The sequence below is a fragment of the Camelina sativa genome, chromosome 4, assembly GCF_030686135.1.
Source record: "Camelina sativa cultivar CO46 ecotype springtype chromosome 4, ASM3068613v1".
Classification (NCBI taxonomy): Eukaryota; Viridiplantae; Streptophyta; class Magnoliopsida; order Brassicales; family Brassicaceae; genus Camelina; species Camelina sativa.
This window is the reverse complement of record NC_141883.1, coordinates 28,048,211-28,069,176: the sequence shown is the minus strand read 5'-3', so window position 1 is coordinate 28,069,176 and position 20,966 is coordinate 28,048,211. Positions and strand designations below refer to the sequence as shown.

At 34.3% G+C, this 20,966-nt stretch overlaps 4 protein-coding genes across 5 annotated transcripts; 2 read left to right on the top strand and 2 right to left on the bottom strand.

Moving 5' to 3' along the window:
- The first annotated feature begins 266 nt into the window (after positions 1-266).
- LOC104782249 (uncharacterized) lies at positions 267-2,720 on the top strand. The gene has a single exon (XM_010507127.3). It carries the CDS (start codon positions 525-527, stop codon positions 2,562-2,564), a length of 2,040 nt encoding a protein of 679 aa, XP_010505429.1. The 5' UTR covers positions 267-524; the 3' UTR covers positions 2,565-2,720.
- Positions 2,721-2,861: 141 nt separating this feature from the next.
- On the bottom strand, positions 2,862-3,632 carry LOC104782248 (small ribosomal subunit protein bTHXc). Its single transcript, XM_010507126.3, has 3 exons — positions 3,380-3,632; positions 3,230-3,294; positions 2,862-3,133 (listed from the first exon to the last, which is right to left on the bottom strand). The coding sequence occupies exons 1-3, from the start codon at positions 3,534-3,536 to the stop codon at positions 2,999-3,001; spliced, it is 357 nt and encodes a 118-aa protein (XP_010505428.1). The 5' UTR covers positions 3,537-3,632; the 3' UTR covers positions 2,862-2,998.
- Positions 3,633-3,720: 88 nt separating this feature from the next.
- LOC104782247 (N-alpha-acetyltransferase MAK3) lies at positions 3,721-6,048 on the top strand. Its single transcript, XM_010507123.3, has 5 exons — positions 3,721-3,843; positions 4,193-4,410; positions 4,503-4,623; positions 4,806-4,861; positions 5,634-6,048. Exons 2-5 carry the CDS (start codon positions 4,231-4,233, stop codon positions 5,838-5,840), a joined length of 564 nt encoding a protein of 187 aa, XP_010505425.1. The 5' UTR covers positions 3,721-3,843; positions 4,193-4,230; the 3' UTR covers positions 5,841-6,048.
- Positions 6,049-7,573: 1,525 nt separating this feature from the next.
- LOC104782246 (auxin transporter protein 1) lies at positions 7,574-12,122 on the bottom strand. Of its 2 annotated transcripts, none has more exons than XM_010507122.3 (9): positions 11,651-12,122; positions 11,169-11,376; positions 10,891-11,076; positions 10,680-10,792; positions 10,383-10,566; positions 9,996-10,093; positions 9,200-9,407; positions 8,839-9,096; positions 7,574-8,070 (listed from the first exon to the last, which is right to left on the bottom strand). In XM_010507122.3, the coding sequence occupies exons 2-9, from the start codon at positions 11,343-11,345 to the stop codon at positions 7,837-7,839; spliced, it is 1,458 nt and encodes a 485-aa protein (XP_010505424.1). In that variant the 5' UTR covers positions 11,346-11,376; positions 11,651-12,122; the 3' UTR covers positions 7,574-7,836. The 2 variants fall into 2 exon arrangements, with proteins under 2 accessions (XP_010505424.1, XP_087367084.1); XM_087510958.1 differs by having other exon boundaries at positions 11,492-11,904.
- Between the last annotated feature and the right edge of the window lie 8,844 nt (positions 12,123-20,966).

The window sequence follows — 20,966 nt, the reverse complement described above, 5'->3', positions numbered from 1 at the left end:
TATAATCCTTCTTTTCCACCTCCATCGTTGTCATCTCAAAGTAAACACTTAGTTGAACAGAGTCATTACAACTTGATACAAAGCGAACAGAGTCATTGAGTGAAGGCAGTTCTTCTTTGGGAAAAATCGAACAAAGTTCACTTGAATTTTTAAATTTTAATTCATAGTCTCTTTTGTCTTTTGGTTTTTACAAAGTCAGGTTTGTTTATATATATAGAAGATTATCCAATAAGATAATAGTATGATTTAAGAATAATAAAAAAGGAAACAATTATCCATTATTGGATTAAGGTATATATTATCACGTGGCATCAAGATATTGTTGATATCACAGTTCCTTTGCAAAGAGAATTTACTTGCGACTTTCCATTCCATTTAGGGATTCGTCGGTTGTATAGGAATCCTAAACCGACATAACATTGTATATATCGATTAGCTCAAGTATTGTTCTGTCTACGATCTTATATTTTGAAACAAGGATACCCTAGCAAGAGCTTTTTTTGTTTCACTAAATAGGATCAAAGATGCAAGCCAGGAAATTACCCATCTTCGCGATCTATGCGACTTGTGTACTCGTGTTGTATCTCATCTGCATTGAATCACCAAAATCTGTTGTTCCTGACAACAACTCACCGTTCAAACGAAACTTGCCTCTCTCCAGAACCGATGACCCCGTGGCCATGGCTAGTACTCGTATCGTCAAAGTTGTGGACTCATACCATAACGAAAAGAAAGACTTAGATCCGCTGGTACCTCCAAGCAAAGCTGCCAAGATTGTGAGAATTGACTGGTTCACAAGAAACGTGCCTCTCTCCAGAACCAGTAACCCCATGACCATGCGTAGTACTAGTATCGTCAATATTGTGGACTCAGACCATAACGAAACAGACGAGTTAGATCCTTTGGTACCTCCTCGTAAAGATAGCAAGGTTGACAGAATTATTGACTGGCTCCGAAGAAACGTGCCTCCCTCCAGAACCAATGACCCCGTGACCATGAGTAGTACTAGTATCGTCAAAGTTGTGAACTGCTCGGACCGTAACGAGAAGGAAGGGTCAGATCCGTTGATACCTCCTCGTAAAGCTGGCAAGATTGAGAGAATTGACTGGTTCAGAAGAAACGAGCCTCTCTCCAGAAGCAATGATCATGACCCCGTGACCATGAGTAGTACTAGTATCGTCAAAGTTGTGGACAGCTCGGACCGTAACGAAACAGAAGAGTTAGATCCTTTGGTACCTCTTCCTAAAGCTGGCAAGATTGAGACAATTGACTGGTTCAGTAGAAACATGCCTCTCTCCAGAACCAATGACTCCGTGACCATGACCAAGGGTACTAGTAGCAACGTCAAAGTTGTGGACAGCTCGGACCGTAACGAAACAGAAGAGTTAGATCCTTTGGTACCTCTTCCTAAAGCTGGCAAGATTGCGACAATTGACTGGTTCAGTAGAAACATGCCTCTCTCCAGAACCAAAGACTCCGTGACCATGACCAAGAGTACTAGTAGTAACGTCAAAGTTGTGGACTGCTCGGACCGTAACGAAACAGAAGAGCTAGATCCTTTGGTACCTCCTCCTAAAGCTAGCAAGATTGAGAGAACTGACTGGATTAAAAGAAAGCTACCTGATATGGAGATACTGAAATCGACTAGCAAGAGCAAGAGATTCCATTCTAGACTTTTTGAGTTGTACAACAACAACAACTGCTCAGCCCAGTTCTTTATGGTTTGGCTTTCTCCTGCAAAATCCTTTGGACCAAGAGAGATGTTAGCTGTTGACACTCTCTTCACGACCAATCCTGGTGCCTGCTTGGCAATTTTGTCCAACTCCTTAGACTCCCCCAGAGGAGACACCATCCTTAAACCATTGCTTGATCGAGGTTTCAACCTCATTGCTGTAACCTTTGATACCCCGTTCCTCGTCAAGAACACTCCTGTCGAAGCTTGGCTGAAAAGACTAAAGAGTGGCTACATGGATCCTGGTTCTATCCCCTTGTACATGAATCTCTCTAACCTGACAAGACTCGCAGTGCTCTACAAATATGGAGGAGTTTATCTAGACACAGACATCATCTTCCTTAATGATATAACAAGACTAAGAAACGCCATTGGAGCACAGAGTATCGATCCAAAAACGAAGACATGGTCAAGACTAAACAATGCAGTGATGGTCTTTGACATCTACCATCCGCTTATGAGAGAATTTTTGCATGAATACTCCACAACTTTCGACGGAAACATATGGGGACACAACAGCCCTTACCTAGTCCCTAGAGTTATCACGAGACTAGGAAACAAACCTGGATACGACTTCAAAATCTTGCCCCCGGATGCATTCTATCCAGTAAACTGGATCAAAATCCCAAAGCTATTCAAGAAACCTGCAACCACAAGAGAAGCAGAATGGGTAGAGAAGACGCTACAGGACATGAGGAAAGGGAGTTACATGATTCATCTATGGAACAAAGTCACAAGGAAGATAAAGATTGAAGAAGGAAGCGTCATGTACAATCTCATCTCCACTCACTGCACAGTCTGCAGAAACATCACAAACTCTCATACTGTCTAAACAGATACAAGGCTTCTAGTTTTTCAAGGAAGCGTCATGTATATAGTCTCATCTCCACTCAATGCACAGTTCTACTAAAGAAACATCACAAATTCTCCTACTTTCTAAGCAGATACAAGGCTTCTAGTTTTTTCAAGGAAGCGTCATGTACAGTCTCTCATCTACACTCATTGCACAGTCTACAGGAACATCACAAACTCTTGATACTTTCAAAACAGATACAACAACGCTTCTTGTTTTTCTTTTGCTTTTTAGGTGTTCATATTTGCTTTACTTTCCCTTTGTAAAAGACTCAAATCAGAAGAAAAAAAACTGTTTCATAGAAAGAGAGATGTTTTAACAACAAAAGAGAGTCGCAGCATCAGAACTAAAAACTCAAATTTAAAATTACAGTGAGAGAGAGACAAACAAGTGAAGAGAATCTCAAATTTCTTCTAATTAGAGAAGAGAGACTCGTCAATGTCGATTTTGATCTTCTCATCGTTCTCAAACTTATCTTTCCTCGGCGGTGCTGGAGGAACCGGTACTCTCTCTGGTCCTCTTCCTTTGTTCTTGTTTCGTGGCCTCGCCTATTCACATCATAAAACCCAAAACTCAAAATCCAAAATTTTCGAAATTCGCAAAGTAAAATTTAAGAAATTTAGAAGAGAGATTTGATTACTTACATTCCCAAAAGAGTGGTTAAAGCGCTTTCCTTTAGCTGTTTTGCGGTCACCTCTTCCACAGTACACTGAAAAATAATCACTCCATTAACGTTATATGAGAGGTAAGAGAGAGATTGATACATTGGGGAGGGAGAGTTAAAGAGAAATTACCGAGTGGAATTGAGCTGGGTGAGGAAGCAGAGAGAGAGAACTGCTGAGTGAAGCAAGAGAGAGAGACACCGGCGGTTTCTGAGTGAGAAGATGATAACCGTGAAGAGGTTAATGCGACGGTGACTCGCGGAGGAGCTCCGAGTATAAGCGACGCCATCGCCGTGTTGCTGTTTTCGAATGTGTTCAAGGAAGAAGAAGAATAAGAAAGAAGATAAGGTAGTGAAGTTGTTAAAAACAAAAATGATTTTAGGATAGCCTCTTTAATTATCTTTTAACATTTGGGCTTAAATTTTAAATTATTTGGGCTTATTTTAAAGCCCAAATCTATCTAAACCCTACACATGCTTGTCACGTGTCATCAACCTTCTTCCTCCTGCTTTCTCTTCGGAGCTTCTTCTTCTTTATCAGACATCATCACCCAATCGTAACTTGAATCTTCGAATTTCTCAAAGCTCAAGCTCTTGGTAAGTATTATTTAATCATCCCATTGATATTGGTATCTGAAATTTTCAGTTTTGATAACCCTTATCTCTTTCTAACCCTCTTTCACTACTTAGTATTTGTTATAGATTCTACTTAGTGTTTTTCTAGATTTTGCTTCAGCTATTGATTGAGCTATTTAGAGTTTTTCATGAAAGCACTAAACTTTAAAGTTTGAAACAATCAGCTCAATCAGAATCCGAGAAAACAACTTAATTTTGATTCCTAGAAAATGTTTTAGTTTCCCAAAATCACTCTTTCAGAGTTTCTGCTTTATCTTCTCTGACTTTTGCATAAACAACTGATCAAAAATTTCATCTTTCTCTTTGTAAGTATATACATACGATTCAGGATCTCATTCACTTGTTTCAATGGAGAAAGGGATGGAAGATAAAGAAGAATTTGATGAGGCAGAGATTGAGTACATGAGTTACTCTGGTGAGCATCATCTGCCATTGATTATGTCTCTTGTTGACCAAGAACTTAGTGAACCTTACTCCATCTTTACTTACCGCTACTTCGTCTACCTCTGGCCGCAGCTCTGCTTCCTGGTACTTTTTTTGATACCCTGCCTTTTGCTTTCTTATCATAAGTTTTATGTTTTAGTGGATTATGAGTAGCGTTCGTTTCTTTTCTTAAAAAGGCCTTTCACAAAGGTAAATGCATAGGAACCGTAGTCTGTAAGATGGGAGATCATCGACAAACTTTCAGAGGATACATCGCCATGTTGGTCGTGATTAAACCATATCGTGGCCGAGGCATAGGTAAGTAATATTTGAGCTACTCCTCCCTAACTTCTTACAGAATCAGATTGATAGTGGGATTAGTGGATAGTGATAGCTGACATTTTTGTGATGATTGCTGATAGTTTTTGATCCACTACAAAGCCATGCCTCTCTTTAAGTTTGGGATTTTGTGTGTGCTAACTTTTCATTGTGTTTGACAGCCTCAGAGCTTGTCACAAGATCGATAAAAGCAATGATGGAATCAGGCTGTGAAGAGGTATGTCCTCAAACATTGCCTCCTTTTTATCATACTAGTATAGTGTAGAATTTCAGAGCTGAGTTGATACAGTTCCAAAGATCATTGCAAGTGTTCTTATTGCATCTAATTGTTTAGCTAGAAAAAGCTTGTAGATCACTGTGTGGAAGTTCGGTTCCACCTATGAGAGTAGTAGTTAATCATATTACTAAGAGTTGGAATCATTCGATATTCGTTTTAGACCCGTTGGTATTGTGTATGTTACGAATGTTTGTAGTTGGAAATCACAAAACCTAGTCTCTCACCTAGTATGCATATATTATATTATTTATGTATGTAGTCCATGACTCGTTATAGTCATTCGCATTGGAATGTAACTGATGGTATTTTGAAATAAACAATCCCTGTCTCCAACTTATTAATTTTGTATTCTGTGATATATTAACTATAATTTCAGTAGTAAATAGAATGCAAACAGAACCTCCTAAGTGGCATTTGCTCTTCAAATTCCTCATAATCAAGTCTGATTACAACATGAAAGTATGGTTTTGTGATTTGAATAGTAACTTACTACTAGAAAAGTCCTCATAATCAAGTCATTCTCTGTTGTATCTGTGAGATTCCTCAACTCTGATTTGAGTAGTAACTTACTACTAGTAAGTCTAGATTGCAACTGGAACCAATTGAGTGGCATTTGTTCTTCAAGTTCCATATATTCAAGTCTGATTCCAAGACGAGAGTATGGTTGTGTGATTATGCTATCTAATTAACGGAAAGATGTATATGACTGAAGGTAACTCTGGAGGCAGAAGTGAGTAACAAAGGAGCATTGGCACTCTATGGGCGCCTCGGGTTCATAAGAGCCAAACGGCTATACCACTATTACTTAAATGGGATGGATGCTTTTCGCCTGAAGCTCTTGTTCCCCAAGCCTCGTGTACCTCAAATACCTCCTCAAGCTCATACCCCGATCGTGTTCCCTACGCCTCATGTACCTTAAATAGCTTGTCAAGATCAAACCCAACAAGAGTAAGAGAATTTTACTGGATGAACCAGTCACTTCCATTTCATCTGAGGTCGAGAGAATCTTTTAGGCCATCAACAAAGGTGTGTTTCTTCTATGTAATTCAAAATCCTGAACATGATAAGACAATGTTCTATTTCGTATTTAGAAATATTAGAGGGGTTTCTAGTCCCATGTTGATGAAGTATTCTCGACTGGATTGAAGGTCTTAGTCCAACCAGTTAAGTTTAGTGGAACATTTCATCGGTCTTCTGTGTCGTGCAGAAACAATTTATCATGTTCAGGTCTCTCAAAACTTGGCTGATGATTGGAAACAAACATATGAATGTCTGTTACAAATTCATATAACGCATTAGGTTATGTCTTGTGTGTAGTGTAGGATATAGTAAAAATAAAAAAATGAGTTTTGATAATTCAGCCATCAAAACTTTCAAACAGCTCAAGATGCCTCTAAAGAAACAATGATATGTCAAAGTAATGGATTTGAGGCCAAAACGAGAGAAAGATGTCAAATGTTATGAAAAGACATGATTGAATCATTGTTGCGAGATATTTTATGAAAATACTATTAATTGCATACATCATCAAACAATTTTATTTTCAACAAATACCATCATTGATATGTTAGCCAGATTTTTTTTTGAATCCAGATAGTCCATCTTCCACTAATTTAAAAATGTCTCTATTACAAACAAAAATAACACAAAATGTCTCAAAAACTCACATGGCTTAAATCACAAAAACAAATTATAGACGATTCATCTCTGGCCACATAGTTATTGACTATTTGAAGTTTGAACTCAACTCACTTCACACTAACCAGAGTTACTTCACAAAAAGGGTCCTACTCCATATCCGCATATATGTGACTCACATTCACATTGTGTCACATTCACTTCTTCTTTCTCTAGAACAATTATATATGCTATTACTATTAGAAGAAACATTTTCATCTTTTTTTTATATGATACAGAAAGTCAGAAACGAAAAAAAGTCAGATGGAAAGTACAGAAATCATCTCTGGATTCAAACGAGAATATTTTAGTTAATAATACACAATATATAATAGTATATAGTTATTTTTGAGCAAAGTACATGTGAAACCAGAGCATATGATATGGGAAGGTAATGAAACGATTGGGAGAGTATGAACAACACATGCCATATTTATTAAGAGAGACAAGAGCGGTCCTCTGATCCATTCTTTGATCAGAGACAAGAGTGAGAAGTAAATAATGGCACGTGACTCCGACGAAGAATCCACGTGCGACCCCTCCCCACACACCCATGTGGCCCAAAGATGGATGACCGGCTCCCTCGGTCCAACTTGTCCCATGTTCCCATTAGTTAAATTAATACATTCCCATTAAGTAACAGTTTCAAAATATTTACTTAATGTCGTTTATACAAATAGAAAGTTTAATAAAACTCAAGAATCAGCTGTTTTTGTTTTCAAATACAGAATCATAATTGGTTAAATTAAATATCTTTAAAAACAATCATTAGTATGTAGTGATGAGCCGCTTAATAATGATTTGTGTTAGAATTATAAACTAATCTATAGAGTAAATATATTGTTGATATAAAAGAATTAGTGTTCAGTTTAGTAAGAAAGATATAAATATAATGACTGTTCTGTGTTGTTACTAAAGCCAAGGAAAAGTAGAGAAGACGACACATTACTTGCCTATGGTTTTAACAATACCAAATTAAGAAATCACACACTACATTATATTATCGACTATTCAATTAAACAACTAAGGAGTGAAAACAAAAATACAAAACCCCAAAAGAGAAGGAAAAAAAAAAAAAAAAATTAAGAGCTTAGCACGCATTTAAAAGGGGTGTGTAAAAAGAACACTATTTTCGTGACTTTTACTCCCTCACGTATACGAACGAACACAAAACAGAAAAGAACAAATAATTTTTTAAGAACCCTCCACAAAAGCGTTTAGACCCTTGGCTCCATCTCTCAAAGACGGTGGTGTAAAGCGGAGACGGGAGCATGTGCAGCGGCTGCAGCTGGTTTACATTGGTAACACTTAGCGAAGAGACCAAAAGTATCCACTTGACGAACAAAGTTGGTTACACTAGCCCATCCACCGAACCCGAATCCGACAATGAGAACCCAAACCACCACGAAAGCGTTCAACACGTACATTGCAGTCCAGCTCGGCATGAAGAACGGTGGCTTCTCCGCCGCATTCTACAAGAAAAATCCAAAACAAAAAAATAATAATCAAGAACCATCAAAGAGAGATTTACATGATTGTGTACAAGTGTTTGTGGGTTTTGGTCGTATAGTAATGGACAAAATCCAAAGCTTTGTTGACCCATGAGATAGAGAGATTTACATGATTGTGATTTGTCATACTCAGACTCTCACTTTAGATTAATGTTAGGCACAGAGTCCCTATTGTACAGCTCCTTTTCATTCATGATTATGACTCTTACCTATTCCTCTCCCCTGTTTTCCTCCCAAAATATCCCTTTTCCTCTACTTTTTTTCTTTTTCTTATGTTAATATCATAAAATCAGGTTTGAAAAAGGAAAAAAGAAGTCATGGTCAATTACTATTTAGTATTTACTAATAATACTAACCTAACCATAAGTTATATACTACTATTTTTAATTTTCTCTATATGTAAGCATATAGAAAAAGAAGAATGAGCTGAAACCAACTCAATAATAAATATTTGGAGGGGACGCCAGTAAGGAATGTGGGTGATGATCCTATCTTCCGTAAGATACGGAACACTGAACCCCATCTATCTTTCTAACACAAGTCGTTTTTGCCCTCCAGTGTCAATAACTATTCACAACCCTACCCACAACCATAATATTCCTCCACCGACTCTTCAACTTTGGAGTATAATTGGTAGTAACATTTTTTTTAAGTTGTTTTATAGATCTAAACCTTTGTTAACTCAAGAGATTGTTATCAATCAAGCTACGAGTAGTACAAAATGAATACCTGACGAGCGGAGGCAGATCGGTATGTTAGCATGTGAGCAAGGGAAGGGATGATATAGACGGTGAAGCTAACGAGAAGAGCACCAACCGCGGAGTTGATGGGACCGAAAAAGGGGAAAATAATAGCTAAGAACCAAATCGGTATAACGACTGGCAACCGAGCCAAAGCCCTTAAGCAAATGCTCTTTGTGTCATGCATCCCTATCACTTTCTCCCAAACAAAGTACAACGGCGTACATGCGAATCCGAACGTTATAAACTGCACCAAGAACACATTTGCATAATAATAAGTTCACAACGTCATGGTAGAAATTTTACTAAAACGAAAAAGAACAAAAATTGTTAAATATGTAAATGAATACCTGATGAATGAGCATGAGGATAACAGCAGCATCACGCCACCCGTTCTTGGGCATGAGAGAGAACGCGTTGGAGTGGTCGAGGAGTGCGTCTCCGAAGGCCCAGTATACGGCGGCAGCGGACGGAATCGTTAGCGTGAAAACGTATAACGTCGCCATCAAGTAAATGTACTTAAACTTCTGAGGCTTCCACATAGCATGCATAATCTCACTGCAATACAACGTTACTGTTAATAATATTCAATAATTAAAATCCTAAATCAAATAAGAGTAAAAGATTAACGAAGCACCACAATCATCAAGGGTGTATTTGACATTTCAAGGAAGCGTGGTACTATTCCTACTACTAGTAGTAGTGCTTTGGTAGCAATAGTGTTTGTTATTTCTTTATATAGATAGGAATAATTATTACTACTATTCTTTTATTTTTTATATAAAAGGAAGATTAGAAATTTTATTAGAGTACTACTACTATTTTAAGGATATGGAGAAAAAAATAATAATGATAATCATCATGACAGTAATAATAGTTACACCTTATTTGCCGGCAAAAGCTGCAATAGAAGCGGCGAAGAAACGATACAATACAGCAGCCATTATTTAATAGTAATAGATATGACACCAATTTAAGATATCATACTTTTTCTGCTAGTATTTAGCTTTAAGCTTAAATAGTAGTTATTCAACTATGTCTGACAGAATTTAATTGATCTTTTATTTAAAAAAATGAAAATTTTGGATGTTAGATTAGAATAATCATTAAGATATGAAAAGAATAGAGATAAGAGATAAAACTTACACAGTAACCGCGTGACCTCCAAAGGTGTACAAAATATTTGTGGCTCCGGTAAAATAAAGCACTAGCTTTGTTGGACCTGAGTGTTTTACACCTTCCGTCTATAATTAACAAAAACAAATTCGATTAGGAGAATATTAATGAGAGTGCTAATTTTGTCCTAGTCCTAAACTTTTTAAAATACAAATTTGGGTTTAGACGCAGGGAATAATTCTAACAATTCTTTTTCCCTGATCTTAAAGAGAAAAATATACGAATTTCTTCTTTTTTTTTTTAATGAAGGCATATACTGTCACTTCATTACAAAGCATATAAATATGATAACGACAGTGTAGTGATCTTTATAAATATAAATGTGAAAAAACACAATATACTAATTTAGAATTTTACCTGGCCGTGGATGATGGAGGCAATGGCCAAGTACCAAGCAGTGTAAGTGGTCATACCAAGGCCGAGGAATGACCAGATACGGTAATTGTGGAACGACGGTATAAACACAGTGGTTGCACAACACGCGCCGAATATGTAAGTCCATGTTCTCTTGTCCAAGTGATCGTTTATGTAATAAATGTTACTGCACAATTAACCAATCATTTTTTTCATTATTTGTTAATGATTTTGAAGAAGTAGTAGTAGTAGTATAATGAAAGAGTGATTAAGAAAGAGAGATTAAGAAAGTAGTGAGACCTGGCACAAGCAATGAGTTGGATAACAGATCCGAACAAGAGGAAAGTGCAATTAAATGCGAGTCCTGCTGCTTTCCAGTATGTACCAAGTAATCCATCGAGTACTTCAAACCACTGTTGTTGTAATAATAATATTTAAAAAGATTAGTGAAATGGTAATTATGATTATGAGTGATTTTGATTAGAGAGAGAGAGGATTTATGTGGGGGGACCTGAATGACGTGGTTTTTGAAGCTTTTGCCTTCTTTTTCCTTACGAGCTCTGTACTCGACGTAGAGAACACTGATGAGATAAGCAGTCCAGCTTCCGAGTAAACCATAGAAGATCTGAAGTACTATTCCCGACAACATCCCTAATTGACTGAACGAGTACGGTAACGTCAGTAGCACTTGCGCCACCTGATAACCATCATCAAAAGATTCATCAGATCTTTTCAATACGAAAATTTTAAATCTTTTTCAATTAAGGGTTCTGTTTTTGGGAATTTTACCTGGTTAGATGCGCAGCTGAACCAAGCATCCCAAACAGAACCACCGTGCCATAGGAAATTGCTTAGGGCGGAACTGCCTGAACCGTCGTGTTCTTCGTTATCTTTTCCTGTTCTGTTTCCGTTTATCTGATCTGTTCCGTTGTCACTCGCTACTATTGCCTCTACTCCTTCCGACATTTTTTTTTCTCTTTGTTAGCTTCTTCTAGATCTGAGAAAGAGGAGAAAAATAAACAGAGAGAGATGAATCAATTACGTTAGTAGCTAAAACAGAGACGATAAAAACAGAGCATGCAGAGTGAGAGAGTGTGAGAGATCTCTCATACTTGATGATAATTTTCAAGAAACTAAAATTGACGGTTAAAAAGCAGAGTGTTTAAATTCTTGTTTGTTCACGTTTTTTTTTCTTTCTCTTCTTTAGTAGGTAAAAGACAGAGTAATAAAGACAGAGAGTTAGAGAGAGAGAGAGAGAGAGAGTGACTTACGTTTTTCTTCTTTAAGAGAATGAGAAGAAGGTGAGAAGAAGGAAGGAATCAGAAGCAAGAAAGAACCAAAACTTGGTTTTTGTCCCTTTTAAGTTCCTCTTAACTCGGTTCTTCTTTTCAGTACTCTGTTACACTCAGTTGTCTCTCTCTCTCTTCTGTCTTTAAAGAAAACAGAGCATAAGAAAAAAGAGAACCAAGAAATGTGTAGAGGAGAGAGATAGAGAGAGAGAGGGAGAGAAGACTTTGATCTGAGCAAAAGAAGGGAATGAAGGTACTAAAAATACTATAAGATGCTTCGGGCTTCACCCCCCTCTCCTTTTTATATTACCAAATCTCTTCTCTTCTCTCTCTTTTTCTCCATTTTTTACTTCTTACTTCATTTTTTCTTTTATATAAAAAAAAATAAAGAGATTAAAAACAGCTGCTGTAAAATCACACCACCATTAACTTCACTTTTGTTTTAGGTAACGGTAGCATCTAACACTTTTTCTTACGTTTCCGCATTTAATTATTAATCTGACTATTGACATCCAGAATTTCCGGGTTCGACCACACCCAAAACCAAATAAAAATAAAATAGTAATTTGTTCAACCATATGGGTTTCAGAATACAATAAAATAATCGTCTATATTGTAAAAAAAAGGTAGAGATACATATCAACTACTAAAATCATAAGTTGTGTCATTATTTGAAAAAAGGAAATAATGCAACACATTAAAGTTTGACGAGTTATTGACTTTTTTTTTTATAGGCAACATATCTAGATTTAGCCATTTAGGTATCTCTCTCTATTTTTCTTTTGTAACAACAGCTATATCTACATTTAGATAATCTATTAATATACTAGTACTAAAGTTTAACATCGTATCAAATAAAACTACCATGGACAAATCAATAATAATCTGCATGGTTTACAATTCGCACCATCAGCTTTTAAGAATAAAAACGTAATCACGTTACCAGAAGGAATACAAATTTAGGTCTAATTGTATGACCAACCACTAAATTAATAGAGTACTTATTACTTACTTAATCTAGTTGGACTAAATGGGGCAGTTTGATTGAGGTCCTAAGATTTTTAGAAGAAAACAAAGATAATCCTTCGCATAATATATAAATTTACAAATAACGGTCCATGGAAAAGTTTTAAGAATTATACCCTAATTTGTTATTAAGTAGCTTCTAGATTCGGAAATCTCTCAAAGTCTTTTGTTAATCAAAAATATGATTAGATTTTCCATGTTACAGTAAGTATTATTCGATCTTTATCTGATCATCGGCCGAAGGCTTGTGTTTTCAGTGATCATGAGCTTGCAAATACTCATTTCCCATCTAAGAAACAATTGGTTACACTACGGTATACGCCAAATACATGATACTAAGAAATAATTGGATACTACTGCTTACAGATTAGAGTTTGAGTAGAAAGAAATAGTAATTTTGTTTTTCTTAACTCTACAATGCCATTCCGTGATACATGTGTTATAAATTTTAGGATACTATATTCGTAAGGTCAAGGGTAGGTAGGTACTAATCTATATGAGTTTTAAGATATTATTATGAGTTTTAACATTTGGTTTGTTAAAGAAAATTGGACATACATAATATGATGTTGTTTTATCATTAAAATAAAAATAAACGGATGTGCATTGTACGAATTCGCACGCAGTATGAATATTAGTATGACAACCTTTGTTTCTAAGTTTTGTAACTTGCTTGTTCATCTGCTTAAAAGGTTTGAAACCCCTTAATTTCTCTCAGAATTCTCACTTCTCACTAGCCATAATCTCTAATTATTGGCTACGTTATCGTAAAATCATATTATATCTAAGAAACGGTTTAATTATTACGTACACATCGAAAATTTGACTATTTATTGAAACTTCAGAAAACTAAAAACAACTCTGTGTATCCATGAAATTTAATCAACTTGGATAATATTTTAAACAAATATCGTTTACCAAAAGAGATATATTGGTGCATGCGATATTAAATTCGGACTTTACTATGGGTTTCCAACTCAAAACTAATTGACAATGAATGGAGAAACCCTAATATATATTAGTTAATTCTTTTACATCTTTCCGATGTGGGATATTTTACACTAACATCCCTCTCACGTTCAGGCATGACCATCTGAAGCATGGGCATATGTGGGAACAACATCCACAAGTTGGTCCAAGAAACAACCTGCTCTGATACTATATTAAATTTGGGCTTTACTGTGGGCTTCTAACTCAAAACCAATTACAACCTGCTCTGATACCATATTAAATTTGGGTTTTACTGTGGGCTTCTAACTCAAAACCAATTGGCAATGAATAAAGAGGCTTAACCATTTATATATTAGTTAATCTTTTCGCATCTTTCCGACGTGAGATATTTTATACTAACAAGGTACAGAGAGCCTATGTATCTAGTGTGTGTATTTATGTAAAGGCGGCAATGTTGCAGGTCTTCTTTAATCTGGTGCAGAAACTGCAGATTTCATTTTACCCAACGAGTTGCTTGTTTTTGCTTTTGTTTCACGCAATAAAAATATAAATTTATAATTTTCACTAGTTGATGAAAAATAAAACTTGAATTTCCAAGCACTCAAAACTTCATTTATTTATTTATTAGAACCTCTAGTAAGTATCTCTAAACTCACCTCCAGGCTCCATTTCTATTCCAAAATAGAAAAATCTTTTTGAAGGCATTGATTTTCAATAGTTATTATTGAACGGTTAAAAGATTGGTCGACAAAAAAAAATATTGAACGGTTAAATATGAACTACTTCATATTGTCTACCACTTCCACAATATGTCCATCGCTCCATCTTGTAGCTAAGAGAAACTATTTACAAAATATTTTATAGTTTTGATATGTTTGATATTATATACTTAAACTAAATTACAAAATAATTGTTTATAAAGAGTATAAATAAAACATGGCAATAATCAATATAAAATGCAGATTTGAGATGAATTATGGAAATGAATTTTTTCCTACTCAAATTATAAGTTTGTTAAGCAGTCATTATAAACAATGATTAATTATAAGAACGTTAGAAATGTTTTGATAAATATCACTCTAGCTAGGGTTCAATAATTAAGCCAAAATATGAACTTCAGATTAAATGATATGTTTTAATCGAGAAATTTAATCTTAAATTTTATTTCTGTATAAAAAACTAATAATAATTTTATTATTCTAATTCTGTTTATGTATAGGCACAATTCTGATCACGCATGCAGAAACGTCGAAAATTATTTTGTTTCATTGCACTCAGAATTTTCTTTTCTATCTTATCAAAATTATTATTGATTTGCACAATCCATCATCGATTTTTTTTTTTTTTTTTTGGTGGTCATCACACACTCCAATCCATCATCGATTTGATATCAATAATCAGGTGGAAAAGTATTGAAAAAAAAAAACATGTTGAAAATTTGAAAGTCTGAAGTCTGAACCCAAGAGCTCTTGGCTTGGGAGCCGAAACCAAAACACTCGAGAATCTATGAACCAAGAGACTAAAAACTCAGAGCCTAAATGATGAGCCAAGCGAAGCTAAGCCAGAATCAGACCCTCCACGAAGTCACTCACAGGCTTAAGGCTTTTGCAAAAGAAAAGAAACATGCGCACTATGAACACCTGCGCCCCCACACGCCGCCGTTTCATCATTTATAAAGATGCCTTTTTTTCTTTTATCGAACGTTTTTTGCCATTGAGCCTCCTATCGGCTAGTAGGTCCATTCCTTTTTCTCCTACATTTTTATTTTTATGTTTTCAGGTCAAATAGTTTCCATTTTTTTGTTCACATTTTTATCTTTCACTTTCTATGGGCACCTCTTTTTGACGATTTCTCACAATTTGTTATTCATTTTGTGAATAACGTGTAATTATGTTGTAATTTTGTAACACCCTCAGGATAATCTACAAAAACAAAAAAAGAGGTATAATTTATAAATTATAAGTTTGTGAATAACGTGTAATGACTATGTTATAATGAAGTACATAAAAACAAACAAATTTCCTTACTAAATGGTGCGTCATAGGCTATCACCGCCATTTTAGTGTATTGTCTTGTTGAATAATTTATGATCGTTAACAAAAAATTGTGCTTTCCTTCGATTTCTTTTTTTTTTTCTTCCAAGATTTGAAGTATCTAATCGTACTATATTACATCAACTGTATATTAATCCTTTTGAAAACGTAGCTATCAAATCGATTGGGTCCATTTCTCATGTAGACATATCTCGGGAATCTTTACTCGTGTTTAATTCTATAAAATCCTTAAATTTGGTTAGTGAGATGCCTTTGAAATTATGAATATATAATAACTAGTATTTTGGTTGTATAAACACTATACTCGTATCGTTGGTCACATGGGGAAGACTACACAAGAAAAGCTCAAATGGTGGAGCCACATCGCCACCAACACTAAACAATTATTTGCAGTGTTTAATAACTACAAAAAAATTTCAATAAAAATCGATCTCATATAGTATATGTTATAGCAGAATTATTACAAGTCAGATCTGCCAAATCCCTTATTTAGTGTGGCTTGGGTCTTAGTTAATAGTACAAAATACGCGAGTTCACGTTATTGTATTACACTCTGTTCATTAAGAGGTATCGAAATCCTTATTCAGTAGGCCGAGTTGTGATTAAATGATTTGAGCAAACTTCAACTTTGAGCAAACTTCAATTATTAAGTTCACATCCGCTCGATAGATGTCTCTTTCAAGTCATATATTTGCACAGATAAATCGGGGACCAATAAACAAATATAATCAGGCGATGGCTTTAATACTATCAACACAAAGCACATATATATAATATATATTATTTTATAACTCGAGCATTTCGGACCATATCTATTTTTGTCTTGTAAAACAAAAACATATTTATTATTCTATTTCAGATTTTTGTCTCAACAATTGTTAGAGATATATTTTCAAATCTTATAAGTTATAAATGATTTATCTTGTTTTATGACTAACAGGTTTATTTTAATTACTTTTTAAGATATAGTTTTGACCGATATAGAAATGTTAGCGGTGAATTTTTTGTTCATTAAATTAGCCACTCAACTTGTGACATGTAAATGTTGGATTTGGATGAAATCTCATGCGTAGGGTTTTCGCATATCTGCATATTTAAGAAACACCTCTCCTCGATGCAAAAGCAAACAACATCCAAAGTAGTTGAAAAACATTTCATTGAAAGAGCCTTTCATTCGCGATTAAAAGACATGCACCAGTGTACCACATCATTGTAGTCTGTAAATAGTAACTTTCGCATGTTTGTTTTACCATCCATATTATCTTATTTTCCTGACTCCGTTGGTAGATTTTTTAAACATACAAGATAAAAATAACTAATTAATTTTAAAATTAAAAAGCAGCTACGTATGTCTCTCACGACCCGGGTTTTGTCGGATTGGTGCGGGTTGCTTTCACGGCCCAACATAACTAAATATTGTGGCAAATTTTGGAAACTACCCCTTTCTAATGTACAATATTACATTTATTTTATAAAACGTATCGTTACGTTTTTTTTTTTATATAGAAGAAAATTCTACATATTTTACAGATTTTATCTCAGATATATAATAGATAAAATTTGTAATAATATAGTATAATACTAATATACATCGATCTACGATCTAACATGTATAATCCAATGATATAGTCATATGAAACAATCCGGTTCATTTCTAGTAACAATATATACCACACTTTCTGAACGTCATTATAAATCAGGTGTAAGAAGGTTTTCGTGAACTTCCTAATTGTCTGCTAAGAAACTTGCATTTGGATGAATAATGAAAACAAGTGGTGTTGAAAATTAGACACAGACACATGTTTGTTGAAACTTGAAACCAATAAAAGACCCTCGGGCCAATGAGTTCACTGATTTTAACAATTGATGTGTTTACCACCAATCTAAGACCGAATGAATGTTTCAGTTATTGTCGGCTCGTTATGTTCCACCTCACAAACCTAGCAGGAACGAGCTATATCGTATTCCCAGAACTAGACGAATATACGACCAGATTTCAACAATACATAACGATGTAATGATAACTATGTGATGCAACATAGAACTCTTATTCTATTCATAAAAAAGGAAACGGTTTTTTTTTGGTTGCTGCATATGGTGGTAGTCTGGTACTGCACCAGAGAATAGTACACATTGAGTTGTATAGTAACTACAAAAAGTCTTATAGTATTATAAATTTTTTTTACTATTTTTTGGGGGGGGGTATGATGGAGAGATATAGTAATTAATTACGCAAGGTGTGTGTGCGAAATGAGAAAGAGATATAGGAGTGGGAGAAGTAATGATGAGGAGAAGGATATGGAGAGCAGAGGATGGTCTTTCCAACGGGGATCAAATTTCGGACCTTGTTCCCTTCTGCTCCCTTCACTTGACCCTACCCTTTTGCGGCCTTTCCATTTTTTTTTTCTTTTCTTTATTTTGTGTCAACCAGTTTTTACTTATGATTCCATGTGCTTAGATAAACTTTTCTTATTTGTATTTGTTTTTTCTAAAGTGATTTTTGTTTAATTTTTAAAAACATCCCACTTAAAAAAAAGTGTATTGAATGGTTTCTACTGTGTTTTAATAAGTAAATCATCAAAGATGTGCCATTACTAGTTGATCTAGTTTTTTTGTTCTAAACAAAACATATTCCAGCTCATTTACAATTTTTTATATGATGAATTTTTTCACTTGTTTCAATTAGTTTGATTGAGTTTTTTGAAATTAGAAGTGAGAAATATCTTCTTTTTTGTTGGTATGGGTCGACACATCATCTCTGTCCATTATTTTTATCGTCATACGAATCCTTAATAGATTCCACTACAGCTTTGTTGGCCAATTCTCTCATTTTTTTTTTTTTTTTTCTGTGAAGATGGCCAAATTTTTAATCATTCAAAGTTACAATTTTTGAAGCTTCTTTGTTCTTTAACGCAAATAGTTTTTTATAAGCAACATGGATATTTAATGAAACAATTAAATTTCATAGATTTCTTTACAAGTAAGAAAATAAGATATATATTCAGACTTGTAACTCTATGCCATTCCAAAAATAAAGTAGTTTGTCGACAAGGAAGAGCAAGAAAAATCATTTTAGTTTGGAAAAATTGTTTGCTTGTGCATGTTATTTATCTGAATCGACACCAAGAAACAAACATCTTATCATTTTTCTCTTGCTTTATTATTAAATTGGCTTTTTGAGTGGTTCTAATGAATATTTTGTTTGAACTATATGATAATGAGTAGTCAACAAAACTTTTGAATCTATCGTAGATTCTCCATGGCACACCTATAACATGACACATTTAAACTTACAATGATTTCCTAAAATTTCCCAAGGATTTTACTTTTAACATTCTTTGACCAATGCTCTAATGATCTAGTTCTAACGAATTCATTAGATCAACAGAATTTGACCCAAAAATATATTCAATTTTTGATTTCTTAAGTTATATTAGATCAACAGAATTTGACCCAAAAATAATACTCAAAAGAATAAAGGCTACTCTTTATCATAAAAAAGCTTTTATGCAATGAGATCATAAGAAAAAATATATCTCTTCTAACATACCAGCCGAAACCTATTTACAGTCATTTTCTTCAATTTTTATAGCTGAATTATATTTAAAACTAATATCCATCGTCATAGTTATTTTTAGGATCTATTTCCTTAATTTTAAAATGATGAATTTTATATTTCAAAATAAAAATCAGATTTACAACTAATAAATATTGATAGTTTTAAACTAAATATTTATAACACCGTATTTTTTTCGTTGTATACTCCACAAAGTAGCTTGAGACAAAAACTCGTAAATTGATAGAGAACTAGTGGAATGAAAAAGTGATTCGCTAAATCCCTAGGAGATGTTTCTACTTGTAGTTACGGTCCAAAATCAACATATACTAGGTGCGAAGGTGACACCAGCCGGCGTAACGTTCCCGATGTGCTCCATCTCGTTTCTCTCTTAACACGACAAACGAGAGCGTTTTCACACTTCCGACCCAATTTATAAACCCAAAATTTCACAACCAAAGCGATTAAGCCAGTTTGTTAAAAAAAAGAAAAAAAAAGCGATTAAGCCACTGTATAGGTCCAGATATATATGTGTACTCGATTAAATTTATCAAAGTGCCAGGTCAACGATACGAATAAGTTTACAATGTCAAAACCGTCCAACGACAAATATTAACCGTCAAATACAAAGTTGACTTTGGAAGCTCTTTCCAATGTCAAATACAAATCTAGTTAACAAATTTCTTAAGAAAATAAATCTTTTTAACAATATGTGTCTAAATAAGGTGAAGAATTAGATTATATACTGTCTGATATGTCGAAAGATGGATGATGATTCAGAAACATGTTTAGTTCAAAGGGGCTCCATGGTGCACTACATTAACATGAAACTAATGCGGTAACTAAAATCATGAGTCTGCATGATAATATCTTTAGACCAAGCATGAAGCAGTTGTGATTATTGTACCTTACATGCTACAACTTTAATCTTACCTTCACTTTTCGGCCTCCCTTTATTAAGGTAAAACTGAAGTTTTGGAAAATTTTAAATCTAGAATAAATTTAAAGTAATTTAGTAAAAAAACATATTATTATTTGTAACTTCGATATTTATTTAAAACAGAAAATTCATAAATAAATTCAACCATAAAATTTGAATCTTTCCTAACCCCTCAATTTCTGAAGTAAAAAAATTGTTTCATAAGAACAACTTGTCATTTACAATAAAGTGAAATTACTGGAAAAATGATATGTAATGTCGGTTCATGTCCATGATAGAGAGGCTGGCTATGCTTTTAAAGCTTTGTTTATCAATGTAAGTATGGTTTTGACTGCAAAAATATGGGAAGGTGAAATAATGTTTCGACATAATTATATAATGTTGATGGAATTATTAATGATCATGAAAAAACGATAAATCTTGTCTTATTAACAATTGCGATTTGCACAAACAAAAACACTAAAAAGAAAAAAAATATGTGGTTCAGTTTCAAACAATCAAAAAGATTAATTTTAGTTGAACAACTTTTTTCATCGTTTTATTTTGCCCATGTTCTCATCTTTCACCGATCTCCTCTGTTAAAAGTGAGACAATAAATATTTCGAGTAGTAATTTTTTGGTTTAATGCTAAGTTCTGTAATAATTACTGGTTGAACATAAAGGGAAACATTCGTAAAGCTTCCCTGCTGGAGATATAAGAACAAGTGATCATTGAAGTATTCATTAAATGTGGTTCTTATTTTTATTTTTATTTTTTCTCGTATTTGTAAG

What these genes read in the sequence shown, in the direction of transcription:
- LOC104782246 (XM_010507122.3), bottom strand. Translation starts at nt 11,345, where the DNA reads ATGTCGGAAGGAGTAGAGGCAATAGTAGCGAGTGACAACGGAACAGAT. An exon ending in CAACTCATTGCTTGTGCCAG is followed by an intron (nt 10,567 to 10,679) that starts GTCTCACTACTT and finishes TTAATTGTGCAG; the next exon opens with TAACATTTATTACATAAACG. An exon ending in CCTCCATCATCCACGGCCAG is followed by an intron (nt 10,094 to 10,382) that starts GTAAAATTCTAA and finishes TGTTAATTATAG; the next exon opens with ACGGAAGGTGTAAAACACTC.
- LOC104782247 (XM_010507123.3), top strand. Translation starts at nt 4,231, where the DNA reads ATGGAGAAAGGGATGGAAGATAAAGAAGAATTTGATGAGGCAGAGATT. An exon ending in GGCCGCAGCTCTGCTTCCTG is followed by an intron (nt 4,411 to 4,502) that starts GTACTTTTTTTG and finishes TTTCTTAAAAAG; the next exon opens with GCCTTTCACAAAGGTAAATG. An exon ending in TGGAATCAGGCTGTGAAGAG is followed by an intron (nt 4,862 to 5,633) that starts GTATGTCCTCAA and finishes ATATGACTGAAG; the next exon opens with GTAACTCTGGAGGCAGAAGT.
- LOC104782249 (XM_010507127.3), top strand. Translation starts at nt 525, where the DNA reads ATGCAAGCCAGGAAATTACCCATCTTCGCGATCTATGCGACTTGTGTA.
- LOC104782248 (XM_010507126.3), bottom strand. Translation starts at nt 3,536, where the DNA reads ATGGCGTCGCTTATACTCGGAGCTCCTCCGCGAGTCACCGTCGCATTA. An exon ending in ACCCAGCTCAATTCCACTCG is followed by an intron (nt 3,295 to 3,379) that starts GTAATTTCTCTT and finishes ATTATTTTTCAG; the next exon opens with TGTACTGTGGAAGAGGTGAC. An exon ending in TTAACCACTCTTTTGGGAAT is followed by an intron (nt 3,134 to 3,229) that starts GTAAGTAATCAA and finishes TGATGTGAATAG; the next exon opens with GCGAGGCCACGAAACAAGAA.